This window comes from Mustelus asterias, chromosome 27, assembly GCF_964213995.1.
Source record: "Mustelus asterias chromosome 27, sMusAst1.hap1.1, whole genome shotgun sequence".
NCBI lineage: Eukaryota > Metazoa > Chordata > Chondrichthyes > Carcharhiniformes > Triakidae > Mustelus > Mustelus asterias.
In genome coordinates this window covers 35,515,555-35,531,062 of record NC_135827.1, presented here as the reverse complement: position 1 = coordinate 35,531,062, position 15,508 = coordinate 35,515,555, and the positions used below count along the sequence as shown (strand labels likewise).

At 45.8% G+C, this 15,508-nt stretch overlaps 1 protein-coding gene across 1 annotated transcript; it reads left to right on the top strand.

Moving 5' to 3' along the window:
* Window positions 1-1,232: 1,232 nt before the first annotated feature.
* LOC144479938 (E3 ubiquitin/ISG15 ligase TRIM25-like) lies at window positions 1,233-14,636 on the top strand. The gene is made up of 5 exons (XM_078199012.1): window positions 1,233-1,857; window positions 5,989-6,084; window positions 8,753-8,986; window positions 12,117-12,276; window positions 12,471-14,636. Exons 1-5 carry the CDS (start codon window positions 1,282-1,284, stop codon window positions 12,989-12,991), a joined length of 1,587 nt encoding a protein of 528 aa, XP_078055138.1. The 5' UTR covers window positions 1,233-1,281; the 3' UTR covers window positions 12,992-14,636.
* The last annotated feature ends 872 nt before the right edge of the window (window positions 14,637-15,508 follow it).

Below are 15,508 nucleotides of genomic sequence, written 5' to 3'. Positions count from 1 at the left end.
ATTCACGGGGAGAACGTGCAAACTCCAGACAGACAGTGACCCGAGGCCAGAATCGAACCCGGGTTCTTGGCGCTGTGAGGCAGCAGTGCTGGGTTCGATTCCCGGCTCGGGTCACTGTCTGTGTGGAGTTTTGCATGTTCTCCCCGTGTCTGTGTGGGTTTCCTCCGGGTGCTCCGGTTTCCCCCCACAGTCCCAAAGACGTGCTGGTTAGGTGCATTGACCTGAACAGGCACTGGATGTGGTGACTATTTGATTTGATTTATTATTGTCACATGTATTAACATACAGTGAAAAGTATTGTTTCTTGCGCGCTGTACAGACAAAGCATACCATTCATAGAGAAGGAAACGAGAGAGTGCAGAATGTCGTGTTACAGTCATAGCTAGGGTGTAGAGCAGGGGTCTCCAAACTACGGCCCGCGGGCCACATCCGGCTGGTGTAGAGAAAGATCAACTGGGGGAATTTCACAGTAACTTCATTGCAGTGTTAATATAAGCCTTACTTGTGACTATTAAATAAACTTTAAAATAATTTTTTTAAATGTGGGGTTACAGCCTGTTGGAGAGTGGGTGCAGGCTCAATTGATAGCACTGTAGGGATTCTATAAAATTTCACTCATTTAGAGTAAGACTCGTATTTTAGGTTATTTCCCGTGGTGTCACAGTTTCATCGCTCGAATGTGTCCATCAATGTTCAGAGGTATTATAGATATACAGCTAGGGATCAGTTTTATTCTGCTGAGCACAAAATTACAGACCCACCCACCCCAACCAAATTCTACCCTTTGGGATCAACTCTACTCTGGATATAGGAGTGCAATCGTATGTAAAAGTCACTGATTTCTTAACTCAATGCACAAAGCAAATCACCCGCTCCCCATTTAAACAGCACAACCAATTAGCCTGTAATGTAAAAAAAGCTGTGGACGCTGGAATCTGAAACTAAAACAGAACAGGTTGGCAAAACTCCGCGGTTTCTGGCTTTATCCCTTCAACTGAGTGTGGAATCCAAATGTGGAGATGCCGGCGTTGGACTGGGGTAAGCACAGTAAGAAGTCTCACAACACCAGGTTAAAGTCCAACTTTAACACTTTGGACTTTAACCTGGTGTTGTGAGACTTCTTACTGTAGAATCCAAATCAGGAGTCATTTCCCAGCAAGGATTTCCTCTGCCCGATGGTGCAGACGGAACAGTCAGCTTAACTTGGTCAGTTTCACTTTCGTTCTACACGGTTTCCTTCCTGAAAGAGCCACGCTGGCTTCTGGCGACACACGGGAGGGAATGGCAGCGTTGAGTTGCTTTAAGAAAGGACTGGCCGTCTGTCCTATATGTCTCGAGTTGTTGAGTGATCCAGTGACCACAAATTGTGGCCACAATTTCTGTGCTAAATGCCTCGAGGAGGCATGGGACGAAGCTGAAAGGCAAAGTCAGGAAATTGCCTGTCCTCAGTGCAGGGAGCCTTTCACCCACACCCCTGAGCTAAAGAAAAACACGCTTTTAATCTCCCTCATCGGGCAGCTCTCCCAAGAGCCAGAGGCATTTTCAGGAGAGGATGGTGATGATGATGTTCCCTGCGACTGGTGTTTGGAGACTGTTTTCAAGGCTGAAAAGACATGTTTGACCTGCATGGCCTCCTATTGCCCCCTTCACCTGAGGCCTCACATTCAGAATGCTGCCTATCAGGGTCATGAAACAACAAGTCCCATCAGGTACCTGCAAGAGAAGAAATGTGGAGAACACAGGAAGATCCAGGACATGTTCTGTACAGGACACAGCATTTTCATGTGTGCTGTCTGTAAATTTACCCATCCGCACTGCAAAACTGCCTCATTGGAGGAAAAGTGCAAAGAGAAACAGGTAAGGTATTTTCACAGGAATGTACAATGTTAGTAGAAACTTACAGGTGTCCAGTTTCATCCAATTTGGCAGCATGAAAGAACTCAGTACCAATTCCCCTGAAGGCTAAAACATAATGAAAAGAGATGACCCAAAGTAGGGTTGCATTTGGAAATTTGAATTTGGAAAGTTAAAAAGTGATCTGATTGAAATTTAAGGTAAACTGATGGAGAGAATTATGCCTGTTGATTGGGGGGTCGAGAATTGGGGACATTTTGGGTGGAGTTTTCCCATCCTGCCCGCCATGGGAATCTTAGCTGGCAGGACACAGATCATGCAAAGTTCCGTTGACCTCCAGGTGGGATTTTCCGGTCTTGGGGTGAGCACGTTCGGAAAGACCATAAGACATAGGAGGAGCAGAATTAGGCCACTTGACCCATCGAGTCTGCCCCGCCATTCAATCATGGCTGATACTTTTCTCATCCCTATTCTCCTGCTTTTTTCCCATAACCCCTGATCCCCTTATTAATCAAGAACTGATCTATCTCTGTCTTAAAGACACTCAATGAAAATCCCGACCTTAGTCTAAAACATAAGAACGTGAGTGAAGTTAAGAAACACTTCTAATCAGGGCAGCACGGTGGCACAGTCGTTAGCACTGATGCTTCACAGCGCCAGGGACATGGGTTCAATTCCGGCCTTGACTGTGTGGAGTTTGCACGTCCTCCCTGTGTCTGCTTCCTCCGGATGCTCCGGTTTCCTCCCGCAGTCCACAGATGTGCAGGTTAAGCCAGGCTAAATTTGCCCCTTAGTGCTGCAAAATGTATAGGTTTGGGGATTAGCGGAGTAAATGTGTGGGGTTATGGGGATAGGTAAGATGCTCTTTCGGGGACCATCGAATGGGCCTCCTGCACTGTAGCGATTCAATGAATTCTATAGATTCAAAGGATAATAGAAGTTTGGAGCTCTCTCACAAGCAATGGATAATACCAGATGAATTGTTGATCTTTAAATCTGCGATTGATGGATTTTAATTAACCTAAAGTATTAAGGAATATGGGCAAAGATGGATATATTGAGTACGGTGACAAATCAGTCAATGGTCTGTATGAATGGTGGATAAGGCTCCAGTAGCAAAATGGCCTCTTCCTTTTCCTGTTTCATCATAATGGATCCTCGATCTCTGGCACAAGGGGGAGCTGCACACAGAGGTGCAAAATACAGAAAATAATACAACGTGTTTTCCACAATTACCCACTTTCTAGATGCTGCTGATTAAGGTCTAGAGGAAAAGAAAGACCTTTAAGTCTATAGTGTCCTTTACAATCTCGGGGTATTCTCAGGTACTTCATCAATGATGATGTAGCTCCTGTTGCATTGTTGAAATGTGGCAGCAGAACTTATCCAGAGCCAGATCCCACATGGGTGGCACAGTGGTTAGCACTGCTGCCTTACAGCGTCAGGGACCTGGGTTCGATTCCCGGCTTGGGTTACTGTTTGTAGGCTCTGCACTTTCTCCCCATATGTGTGTGGGTTTCCTCTGGGGAGTTTGCAATTTAAATTTAGTTCTGATTTATATCAACAAGCAAAAATAAATTTAGTTCTGATTTATATCAACAAGCTCCATTTTTAAAAAAATCAAAGAATCCACAATAAAACTTAAACCCTTATGTCTCAAGTATTTACATTGCATTGTAAGATCATGAGGTGTCCAACATAGCTGCTTAAAACACAATCTTCAAGTATGTCAAAATAAACCCTGACTGTCATCTTATAAAGCAACTAGCGAAAGATCATCAATATATTACTGGACTGCCGTTCTGAAAGATGTGCTGGTTAAGTGCATTGGCTGTGCTAAATTCTCCCTCAGTGTACCCAAACAGGCGCCGGAGTGTGGCGACTAGGGGATTTTCACAGTAAGTGTGAATGTAAGTCTATTTGTGACATTAATAAGTAAACTTCAAACAATCAGCAGTGTATTAACGGTGATCTTTTTGCGTGATGTTAATTTAGGGATAAATATTGACCATGATGCGAAGGGAACTCCCCTACTCTTCTTCAAAATAGTGCCATAGGATGTGTCCTGTCACCCTGAAAGAACAAATGGGGCCTCAGTTTAATGTCTCATCTGAAACACGACAGTTCCAACAATGTAGCACTCCCAATGCTGCACTGATGTCAATTATGTGTTCAAGTCTTTTGAAATTGGAAGTATTTAAGTGCGGGGGAATGGGGCCAGTAATTACGATTTTTATTTTTTTGTTTTTCTCATCCAACATGAGCAAAACAGATTATCTGGTCCTCATAGATTTTTGAACAGTAAGGGAATTGAGTATTGTGGTGAGCGGGCGACGAAAAGAGCAGCCATGATCTTGTTGAATGGCGGAGCAGGCTCGAGGGGCCAAGTGGCCTATTCCTGCTCCTAGTGCTTATGTTCTTATCACATTGCTATTTGCGGGACCTTGCTCTGTAAAGTAGCTGGTGTGTTTTGCTACATTATATCAGGAACTACACTTTAGAAAATCCCCCCCCCCCCCCCCCCCGCCATCTCCATCTCTCACAGTTTACCCTCTGATTTCAGCTTTTCTGCCGTTTGCCCATTCAGGTGTTTTATTCTCTCTATGGACTACCTTTCCCCTTGTTTTTGTGGCTATGTCTCATCTTTCATTGCCTCACCCTGCAGTATAAATATCTCCCACTTTCGATGTCTTTTAGTTTTGACAAAAGGTCATCTGGATTCGAAACGTCAACTCTTTTTTCTCTCCTTACAGATGCTGCCAGACCTGCTGAGATTTTCCAGCATTTTCTCTTTTGGTTTCAGATTCCAACATCCGCAGTAATTTGCTTTTATTACTTCAGAAAATTACTCAATTGTCTGTGAGTAATGTTGGGGTAGGGCATGCAGATTCTTTCTTTCTAATTAAGCTATGGACACGACTTAAATGGAAAGATTGCTCTGCAGAGTTGACGGGCAGAATGCAGGAATTACAACAGATGTAAAGATTGCTAGTTTTTTTTAAAAAAGTGAAGGGGGGAAGAAAAATAATTGAAGAGGAACAAAAGACAAGAGATGAAAATTCTGGGCCACTACCTGTGATTAGAGCAGATTGCTGTCATTCCTAGAAATCATAGAATTACTACAGTGCAGAAGGAGGCCATTCAGCTCTATCCCTGTAACCCTGTGTATTTACCCTGCAAATCTCCCTGACCCTAAGGGGCAATTTAGCATGGCCAATCAACCTGCAATGAAGTTACTGTGAAAATCCCCTAGTCACCACACTCTGGTGCCTGTTCGGGTACACTGAGGGAGAATTTAGCACGGCCAATGCACCTAGCCAGCACGTCTCTGGAGTGTGGGAGGAAACCAGAGCACCTGGAGGAAACCCACGCAGACACGGGGAGAACGTGCAGACTCCACGCAGGCAGTGACCCAAGGCTGGAATTGAACCTGGGTCTCTAAGCGCTGCGAGGCAGCAGTGCTAACCACTGTGCCACCGTGCTGCCCAAAATTCCTATTTTGGTTTTTCTCAAGTAGACGCCGAGGCCAAATTAACTTGGAACCATTTGATTTTTGAACGTTTCTGAGCATTGGCTGAGTTCAGGTCCTTGTGACTGAAAGGTGGTGAGATCCAGGGTAGAGGAACCTTGGAAACAGATGCAGGCTATTCACTCCTCTAAGCCTGCAATGCCATTGAATTGGGTCAGTAGACTGATCAATTCCATTCACTGCCTTCACTCCATTATTGCTTGAGAAATATACTTAATGGAAAATCAATTAATCCCAGCATTGAAAGCTCCAACTGCCATGGCCTTTTGCTGGAGATATGCCAAATTTCTATTGCTTTGTTTCAGAAAACTGTTTTCAGGTTGCCGCTGCTTGGCTTAGCTGCAATTTCAGATGATCCCAAATTCTTGATTTCCCCATCAAAGCCCCATGATCATGATGAATAGCGGAACAGGCTCAAAGGGCCAAATGGCCTCCTCCTGCTCCTATCTTCTATGTTTCTATGTTTAAAGCAAATGGTTTCTTCAATATCTAGTCCACCAACAAGGAGGAGAGAAAGTAGATGCATAAGTTTACAGACTGACTCTCAAGAAAACCTGTTATGTGTGTTATTAATCAAGATAACTGCATTTCACAATTTTCCAAAGATTGATCTTCAAAAACTTCTTGGAGAAATATCTAAAGAGATAAAAGTGGCAGAAGAGAAACTTGATTATCTGGCAAAGGAGCACCATTCGATCAAAGTAAGTGGAGATGTACACAATCTGGTTTCTCATTGAGTTTACTGAAATTGCATGATGGTGCAGTTCTGATTTCACAACACTTCCAGCTCTGCTGCTTTGCATTAAGAGCCAGATTGTTTGGCTGTGGAGACATGCCTTGGGGGTAAGTGGTAGAAGGTGCAACCCTTCTATCAGCAAGTTGTCAAGGAAAAGTTAAAGTTTATTTATTAGTGTCGCAAATAGGCTTACATTAACACTGCAATGAAGTTCCTCCAGTCGCCACACTCCGGCGCCTGTTCGGGAACACTGAGGGAGAATTTAGCATGGCCAATGCACCTAACCAGCACGTCTTTCGGACTGTAGGAGGAAATCGGAGCACCCAGAGGAAACCCACGCAGAGAATGTGCAGACTCTTCACAGACAGTGACCCCAAGCCGGGAGTCAAACCTGGGTCCCTGATGCTGTGGGGCAGCAGTGCTAACCACTGAGCCACCATGAAGACGGAATATGCATTCTCTGCAGAGTGCAGTATGAATCCCACTTGAATTTACACTTCAAAAAAAATGTTCAAACTTATTGGTTAATATTTGTCTCCGTACGCTTCCTGGATTTTACCTCCATTGTCCAATGTCCATGTCTGTGTCTCCAGTCCCAATGAGGAGATGCCGGCGTTGGACTGGGGGAAACACAGTAAGAAGTTTAACAACTTGGTTGGACTTTAACCTGGTGTTGTTAAACTTCTTACTGTGTCTCCAGTCCCACTCAGGTTTTCTATATTTTTTGCAGCCAAGGAGTTGAATCTGTGAGGGTCTGTTGGGCAGTAAAGGTATGTCCCCATGGACACGGTCTTTGGATGTGGGAAGAGTGTCATTGAATTTGGGAAGACACTGGAAATAAAACTCTCAAGATTATGAGGGGCATGGACAGAGTGGATAGTCAGAAGCTTTTTCCCAGGGTGGAAGAGTCAATTACTACGAGGCATAGGTTTAAAGTGCGAGGGGCAAGGTTTAAAGGAGATGTACACGGCAAGTATTTTACACGCAGGGTGGTGGGTGCCTGGAACACGCTGCCAGGGGAGGTAGTGGAAGCAGACATGATGGTGACTTTTAAGCGGCGTCAGGACAAACACATGAATAGGATGGGAATAGAGGGATATGGTCCCCAGAAGGGTAGGGGGGTTTTAGTTCGGACGGGCAGCATGGTCGGTTCAGGCTTGGAGGGCCGAAGGGCCTGTTCCTGGGCTGTAATTTTCTTTGTTCTTAATGAAAGCTGGCCCTTTTAGTTCTGCTCATTTTTCTCAGGCCGCTCTACCTCTAGGTAAGGACATTAGACAATGGGGGTAAAATTCAGGAAGCGTAGAGACAAATATCAACCAATAAGTTTGCGAAATGTTTGAAAGTGTAAATTCAAGTGGGATCCCTACTGCACCCTGCAGAAAGTGCATATTCCATCTTCATGGTGGCACAGTGGTTAGCACTGCTGCCTCACAGCGCCAGGGACCTGGGTTCGATCCCGACCTCAGGTCACTGTCTGTGCAGAGTCTGCATGTTCTCCCGTGTCTGTGTGAGCTTCCTCCCACAGTTCGAAAGACGTGCTGGTTAGGTGCATTGGCCATGCTAAATTCTTCCTCAGTGTACTCGAACAGGCACTGGAATGTGGTGAATAAGGGATTTTCACAGTAACTTCACTGCAGTGTTAATGTAAGCCTGCTTGGAACGCTAATAAATAAGCTTAAAACTTAAGTACCAGTTGGATTGCTAAAATGTCTGTTGGTCTGTCTCATTGGTCTGAAAATGTTGGGTGCTAATACATCTTGTCATGACAGTTCTTTTTCTAAGGTTGCAATTCTCTCCTCATGACCCTCAACATCCAAACTGCTCCTGACGATTGTTTATAAGATATAGGAGCAGAATTAGGCCATTCGGCCCATCGAGTCTGCTACGCCATTCAATCATGGCTGATATGCTCCTTCTCCCCATAACCCTTCAACCCATTACCAATTAATCAATCGGTCCTTCTCTTCAAATTTACTCACTATCCCAACATCCACCGCACTTTGGGGCAGCGAATTCCACAGATTCACAACCCTTTGGGAGAAGTAGTTTCTCCTCAACTCTGTGTTAAATTTGCTACCCCTTATCCTAAGACAATGACCTCTCGTCCTAGAATGCCCCACAAGAGGAAGCGTCCGCTCCACGTCTACTTTATCCATACCTTTTTATCATCTCGTATACCTCAATTTGACTTCCCCTCATTCTTCTAAATTCCAGAGAGTATAGGCCTAAACTGTTTAATCTCTCTTCATACGACAAACTCCTCATCTCTGGAATCAATCTAGTGAATCTGGCGTTGTGCTAAATGTCCATCGCAACAGCTTATTAGCCGGCTGAATTGCAGGAACAGGTTTCGGCGAGTTTCACTGTGGCATAGCATCTGGTCTTCACTTACCAACTTGGGGATTTTCTTTTCTGGGAATCCCTAGGGATGGACATGTATCTCAATGCTCTGTTTGGTACATTGACAACATACTGCCCTGACAGCATCTGTAAGCAAAACAAGAAGGATGTTGAAAGCAGAGCACCTCTCGTTTTTCCCAGTTGATATTACAATGACATTTTTGCTTTTTTTTCCTGTACATCTTTGTAATTAAGTCAACAAAAAATATTTTACTGTATTTGATGCAATTCAGGAAAAAACATACGAAGTGAAGATATTGATAAAAGAAAGGCTCGACGAAATCAAAAAGCTTCTCCAAACAAAAGAAGACTCCATGAGGAAGCTTTTGGATGAACAATATGCAGAAATTGGGATGAATATTGAAACAGCTTCAAAACAACTTCTTGAACACATTGAAGAACTCAATAGGGCCAAAAGTCAGATTGAGTCTTTGGCAAAGGAGAAGGACCAGTGGAGGTTCATAAAGGTAAACCATACCTCAGCTGATAATGACGTTACCTCATAGAATCCCCACAAGTGCAGAAGGAGGCCATTTGGCCCATCGAGTCTAAATCGACCACAATCCCACCCAGGCCCTATTTCCGTAACCCCACATGTTTACCCTAATCCTCCTTACACCTAGAGACAATTTAGCATGTCCAATCAACCTAACCCGCACATCTTTGGACTGTGGGAGGGAACCGGAGCACCCGGAGGAAACCCACACAGACACGGGGAGAATGTGCAGACACAACACAGACAGTGACCCAAGCCGGGAATTGAACCTGGGTCTCTGGCACTGTGAGGCAGCAGTGCTAACCACTGTGCCACCATGCCACCCCTCAGCAAGGAGTTGTACTCATTGTGTATTGATTTATCAACTTCAGGTTAAGATTCAGGGTGGAATTTTACGACCTTGTTGTGCCCGTTCTGCGGCAGGACAATGTCGTAAAATCGGGTGCAAAACGACTTGCGGAAATGGCCCCCGTTTTCGCGCCCATACCGAACTTTCATACCAGGCTTTCCACTGCGGACGCCACCCTTACGGTGTTGGCCTGGGAACCATGCTGGTTCACTTGAAAGCTTTGGGTCTCCTCCCAACAGCCTGGCACTCGGTCCAGTGTGGCCGTCAGCCCCCCCTGCATTCCCTGGCTCTGTTGCTGCATCTCCAGCAGCTGAGGGAGAAGTGATCTCAGACGCCCAGCATGGAGCCTGGGGCCAGCTGAGTCCTCGCCTCCGGTAGGCCCCCACATGCCAGAGGGCTCGGACGTTCTCTCATCCACCCGACCTACATCAGCAGATGTGTCGTGCACATCAGAGAGTGACCCAGATGCCTCGCCACTAACTTGAGCCACCGATGTGAGAGTCTCTGTGATGGTGAGTTGCGGGGTGGAAGCTGACACCAAACTGGTGCTGCCTCGGAGGTCCCTTCATTTGTTTCCTCCATGGAATCCTCTGAGCTGTCAGGGGCAGGATGGTTGGGAGCAGCAGTGGGGACCGCGATGCCAGATACCCCAGGCGCATCAGGGTCTCTCCCTGCAACACAGGACACAAGGTTATGTGCAAGGGAGGGAGAGGAATCTGGGCTGCATGCAACTTACTTGCAATTTCTCCAAGTGGGGGATTGGCTGGTGCTCATTCTATGCTCCAGCTCGACCAAGCTGTCACTGATGGTCCGCATGCCCTCCTCTCCCGCAAGCTCCAGTGCCCGCTCCTCAGAGGGGGTGAGGCCCCAGATCTCAGGCTCAGCACCCCCTGTCTTTGCCCTCCCCCGGTGATTATGGGTATTCTTCTCCTGTGGGGACAGAAGGAGCCATGTCAAATCTGATGGCTTGAGTCGTGCAGGGTTTCAGGGGGTGGCCCTAGGAGGTTAAGGGTTGTGATACTCTTCAGTGGGAGAAGGGAGGTTCTTGGGGGTTGAGGGCTAAAAGGTGTGCAGTGTGCCGGGAGTGGAGATCATTTAGAGGGAAGCTGCAGGATGGGGTAAAACACTTCCCCTTGCTGCTAGGATGAGGTCATTCAATTTTTTGCGGCACTGCTTCTCGGTTCTCCTGGCCAGTGCCCTGGCACTAACGCATGTTGCCACTGCCTCCCAGGCTGCGTTTCCATCCTTTCCCCTGGGACGGCGCCCTGCCGGGGGGAAGAGGGTGTCCCTCCTTGCCTCCAGCAACCTGGCCAGGTCCATATCTGAAAACCGGGGAGCTGTCTTCCTGGAGGCCATTTCTTCCTGCATTGCCTGCCTGCCCATCCTTGGGGGTTTCATGGAGCTGTCCCTTGTTAGGACAGATCAGCTGCAGGCAGTTTGGGTGACTCACGTGCCCGTTAGAGCGAGTTTAGTGCAGTATGCCTTGTTAGCATCAAGGGGAAGCACTTGCAGGTGTGCTGATCTGGGGGGGGGGGGGGTGGGGGGCGTCGGGGGGAGAGGTGGCAGTCGTGCCTCTTGTGGTGATCAGGAACAGGGGAGAGAGCGGGTCATGTCAGTCAGCCATCAGGGCCTGGGAGGGGGTGATGAGGGGGCCATGTGCCAAGGGGTCTGGCGGGACGGGTAAGTGGGTTAGTAATGTCTCCGATGTCCGTAGGGAAGGGGAGGCTGTATCTGGCCCGAGGGTAGGAGTTCTGTCAACAGAGCTTGCTTTTTTCCCGTGCATGCGCAGTTTGTGGCTCCGATCTGAGCTGCAGGCTGTCTGGAGAATTGGGCCCCGCCCACTGCCTCGATCAGCTAGAAACGGCCTCGCCCATATTTTCAGAGACTAAGTGCATAAAATTGAGAGTGAAAACTCGCCCAAAAAACAGATCAGTAACTCTCCCATTTTCACGCTAGTTGGATACTTAGAAAAACAAATCTGGTAAAATTCCACACTCTTGAGTTCAGGGTGAAGTTCAGTGTGGACCTGCAGCGAGGTCTTGGAGAAATCCAGAGGCTGGCAATTGGAATGATACGTGAGCTACTTTTCATTGAAGAAGCAAAGCTTCTGGTGTTACATGGATGTTGCAAAGATGAAGAAAGCAGGTGGATTGGTTATATTCAATGGATAGGGAAAGGCGAGCTGGAATGTGTCAGTATCAAGGACTAAAAGACAGGGTTAGCTTAGGCACTGAGAGTGATCAACCTCAGGAGTTTGAGTGAAACAAGGATTGGGGCGATTGTACCCTGTCTACATGGGACAGATGATGGGGGCGGTACATTGGCACAGTGGTTAGCATTGCTGTCTCACAGCGCCAGGGACCCAGGTTCAATTCCCGGCTTGGGTCACTGTCTGTGTGGAGTTTGCACGTTCTCCCCGTGTCTGCGTGGGTTTCCTCCGGGTGCTCCGGTTTCCTCCCACATTCTGAAAGACGTGTTGGTTAGGGGTGCATCGACCCAAACAGGCGACGGAATGTGGCGACTTGGAAATTTCACAGTAACTTCATTGCGGTGTTTAATGTAAGCCTTACTTGTGACTAATAAATAAACTTTAAACCATAAGTTCTTTAAAGGATTTCAGTCCCTTGGGAGAGGCGGTGAAGGTTGGAGAGAGGAAGTGGGTGAACTGTGCTCCAAACATTCATTAAGACAAAAGCTCAGGCATTGAAATTCTGTTTTCATAATTTGTTCCTTTAATTACCTATTCATTTAGGCTACTGTACCCAAAACACTCTCACGTCCTCCTCTTCCAGAAGAAGCTGTAAAAAAGTATAACAGAAGATTAGAAGACAGCAGTCAACCTGCTGTAAAGCTAATCTCCAGTCTGAAGCCCATACTGGACACACTTTGGCAGGAGATACTCAAATATGGAGGTTAGAATTCTTATTTATTTGCAGCCAATGCAGTACATATTCTGTTTTTTATACCTTTTACTCAGGAAACTAGATGGACCTTGATCTTTTTTCAACGACTGATTCATATATCCAGGGGGTGGGGACGGATGTGCTCAGGGAATATGACTGTCACTGTATCACCTGCTGTCAAACTATATTTCTTTTAATTTCAGAATTCTGTGGGCCCACCTTTGACCCAAAGACTGCACACAGACGGGTTATTTTGTGGGAAGGAAACAGGAAGATATCTTATTCTGCGGCTGAGCAGACCTATGCATATAACCCTGAAAGATTCAGAAATAATTATCAAGTGTTGTGCTCACAGAAGTTCTCCCAGGGTTGCCATTACTGGGACATCGACACCATGCACAGTTCTGGCTGGGCAATTGGGGTTGCGTACGGCAGCATCAATGGAGGAGTTAACCTGCGAACAAGTGAGAAAGCCTGGTGTGTAGAGTGGGACAGCAGCAATTTGTCAGCTTGGCACAATAATCAAGAATATAAATTAAAATGGGAGAGACCTCAAACCATCAGGGTGTGTCTCAATTTTAACAGTAGCTCTGTATCGTTTTACTCTGTCAGTAATAGTGTAACTCTGCTACATGAATATCATGTTGCATTTCAAGAACCTGTCCATCCTGCCTGTGGGCTCACAGCCGCAGAGCTAAATAACACACTGGTTATAAAACTATAACTCCGCTGTATAATAGATGCAGGAAGAATTAAACTTTAGAATAATCAGAATTAGAGTACATTTTATGATCTAACCCTGCCAGCATAAAGCTTCAGCCTTCACAAACTCCAGTTTCAGCCCCAAATTATTCCCCCTTCTGTTAGTTTTACTGGAAGGAAACATTCACTGGCTCCAATTTCCAACATGTGCTCCCATAAACCTCCTCAGACAGCACCCTCCAAGCTCACAACAGCTACCGTCTAGAAGGACAAAGGGCAGCAGATACCTGGGAACACCACCACCCTGGAGGGTCCCACATCCCGTAAAATGAATAAGAAATGGAATTCTTGACTGGGTGAGGTGAATAATAACCCACGCTGACACGGAAGAATGTGCAGACTCCACACAGGCAGTGACCCAAGGCCAGAATTGAATGCGGGTTTCTGGCGCTGTGAGGCAGCAGTGCTAGCCACCGTGCTGCCAGAAGGATTAACATTTCAGCTTGACCTGGTGCTTCCTGATCTACTGAAGTGTTTTCAGCATTTTCTGTCTTGGTAAGAATTATATCAGCGCCGAAATCTTGCTGCTGTTCATGCCAGCAGGATCTTACAGTCCCACCTATGGCATAGTCCCACCACGGGTTTCTCAGCGGCCCGGAGAGCTTTCAACAGGAAACCCCATTGACAACGGCAGGACTTTAGGATCCTGCCACCTGCAAGCGGCATGCCGTGGAGAGGGAGAAAGATCCTGCCCTAGGTTTCCATTAAGCGATTGTTATGGTGTTGCCAAGATATCTATGAGCACATGGAGTGGTAGGAGGAATCATTTAGAAACCGTACAATCTTAAAAAGTCATGCCACTAATTGAGAATAAGTATTGTAATTAGCTGAAAAGTGAAGTGCAACTAATTAGAATATTAATTCAAGGGGAGGCAATGGTCTAGTGGTATTATCGCTATCCAGATGATCCTTCAGCTGGACTTTGTCGTCTGGACTCGAAACGTCAGCTCTTTTCTCTCCTTACAGATGCTGCCAGACCTGCTGAGATTCTCCAGCATTTTCTCTTTTGGGTTCGATTAAAAATTGACTTCTGCTAATCCTTCATTTAGAAACATAGAAAAACTACAGCACAAGAAAGGCCCTTCGGCCCCACAAGTTGTGCCGAACATATCCCTACCTTCTAGGCCTAGCTATAACCCTCCATCCTAATAGAAACATAGAAAAACTACATAGCATATCCCCATATCTCACCTTTGGGATTCGTTGCAGAAAATATCTGGTTTTGCTCACCCTCTGGTGTAGGCCGAAAAAGGAAAATGTTATGGGGCCTGCGCAAAAAAAGCAGAGACTGACTCCCTTTGAAGGTCAGTAAGCTGATAAACATTTTCCACGACTGTACAGAGAAAGTATGAAATTTTAATTTGAACATTTTAGCTTCTGCATGATTTAACTTTCAAACTATGAAACTTCAATCTGAACATTTTGACTTCCACACCTCCTCAACACTTACCTGCCTTTATTGCATATTTCTTGATAGTCTTTTTTGCGATTACAAACAAATGTATATGGTATTTGAACATATAATTGCATGTAACATTGTTATGACAAAAGATGTCTTGTACACTTTGCTTGCTTCATTTTTCGAGCCAATAAAAGGTTTAGCAACCACTTGTGCATGTTTAATTACTGAAGATGACATGAAAGAATTTTGTTAAACTAAGGTCAATTAAAAGAAAAATTTCCATTTATACTGCACCGTTCATGTCCACATACTTTCCCAAACACTTTATTAGAGTAACTGATTTATTGATGTAAAGTGTAGACATTGATTTGTTGGCAAACACAGCAGCCAGTTTGCACTTGGCAAAGTTCCCACAGACAGTAATAGGATAAATGATTACTTATCGGTGGCACAATGGTTAGCACCGCTACCTCGCCAGGGACCCGGGTTCAATTCCGGCCTTGGGTGGCCGTGGCGTTTGCACGTTCTTCCCGTGTTTGCGTGGGTTTCCTCCCAAAATGTGCAGCTTAGGTGGATTAGCCGTGCTAAATTGCCCTTTAATGTCCCAAGATATGTAGGTTCGGGGAATTAGCGGGGTAAATACGTGGGGTTACAGGGATATGGCTTGGTAGGGCTACTCTGTCGGAGAGTCGGTGAAGACTGATGGGCCGAATGGCCTCCTTCTGCACTGTCAGGATTCTATCATTCTATGATCTTTGTTGACTCATTTAACATGAACAAGTTAATGCTTCCACTAACAGAGATTGTAGAAGAACCAGTTAAACAATTATTCACTAATTTTATCAACGGTAATTTCTAAGCCTCTGTCTTTAAACAGAGTTCACGTTACATATGCTCCACCTTATTTATTGGGTTTGGAATCTGGGAGATAGTTTGGAGAGAGGCAAAACAAACTGTGGATTCGATTTTGTTTTAGACTATCAGGGTCAGAATTGTCTTGTGTCTATGGGCACAAAGTGTTGTTTGATAAAGGATGAGCAAGACTTCCATTGATAGTTACTGGAAGATGTCGAGGCA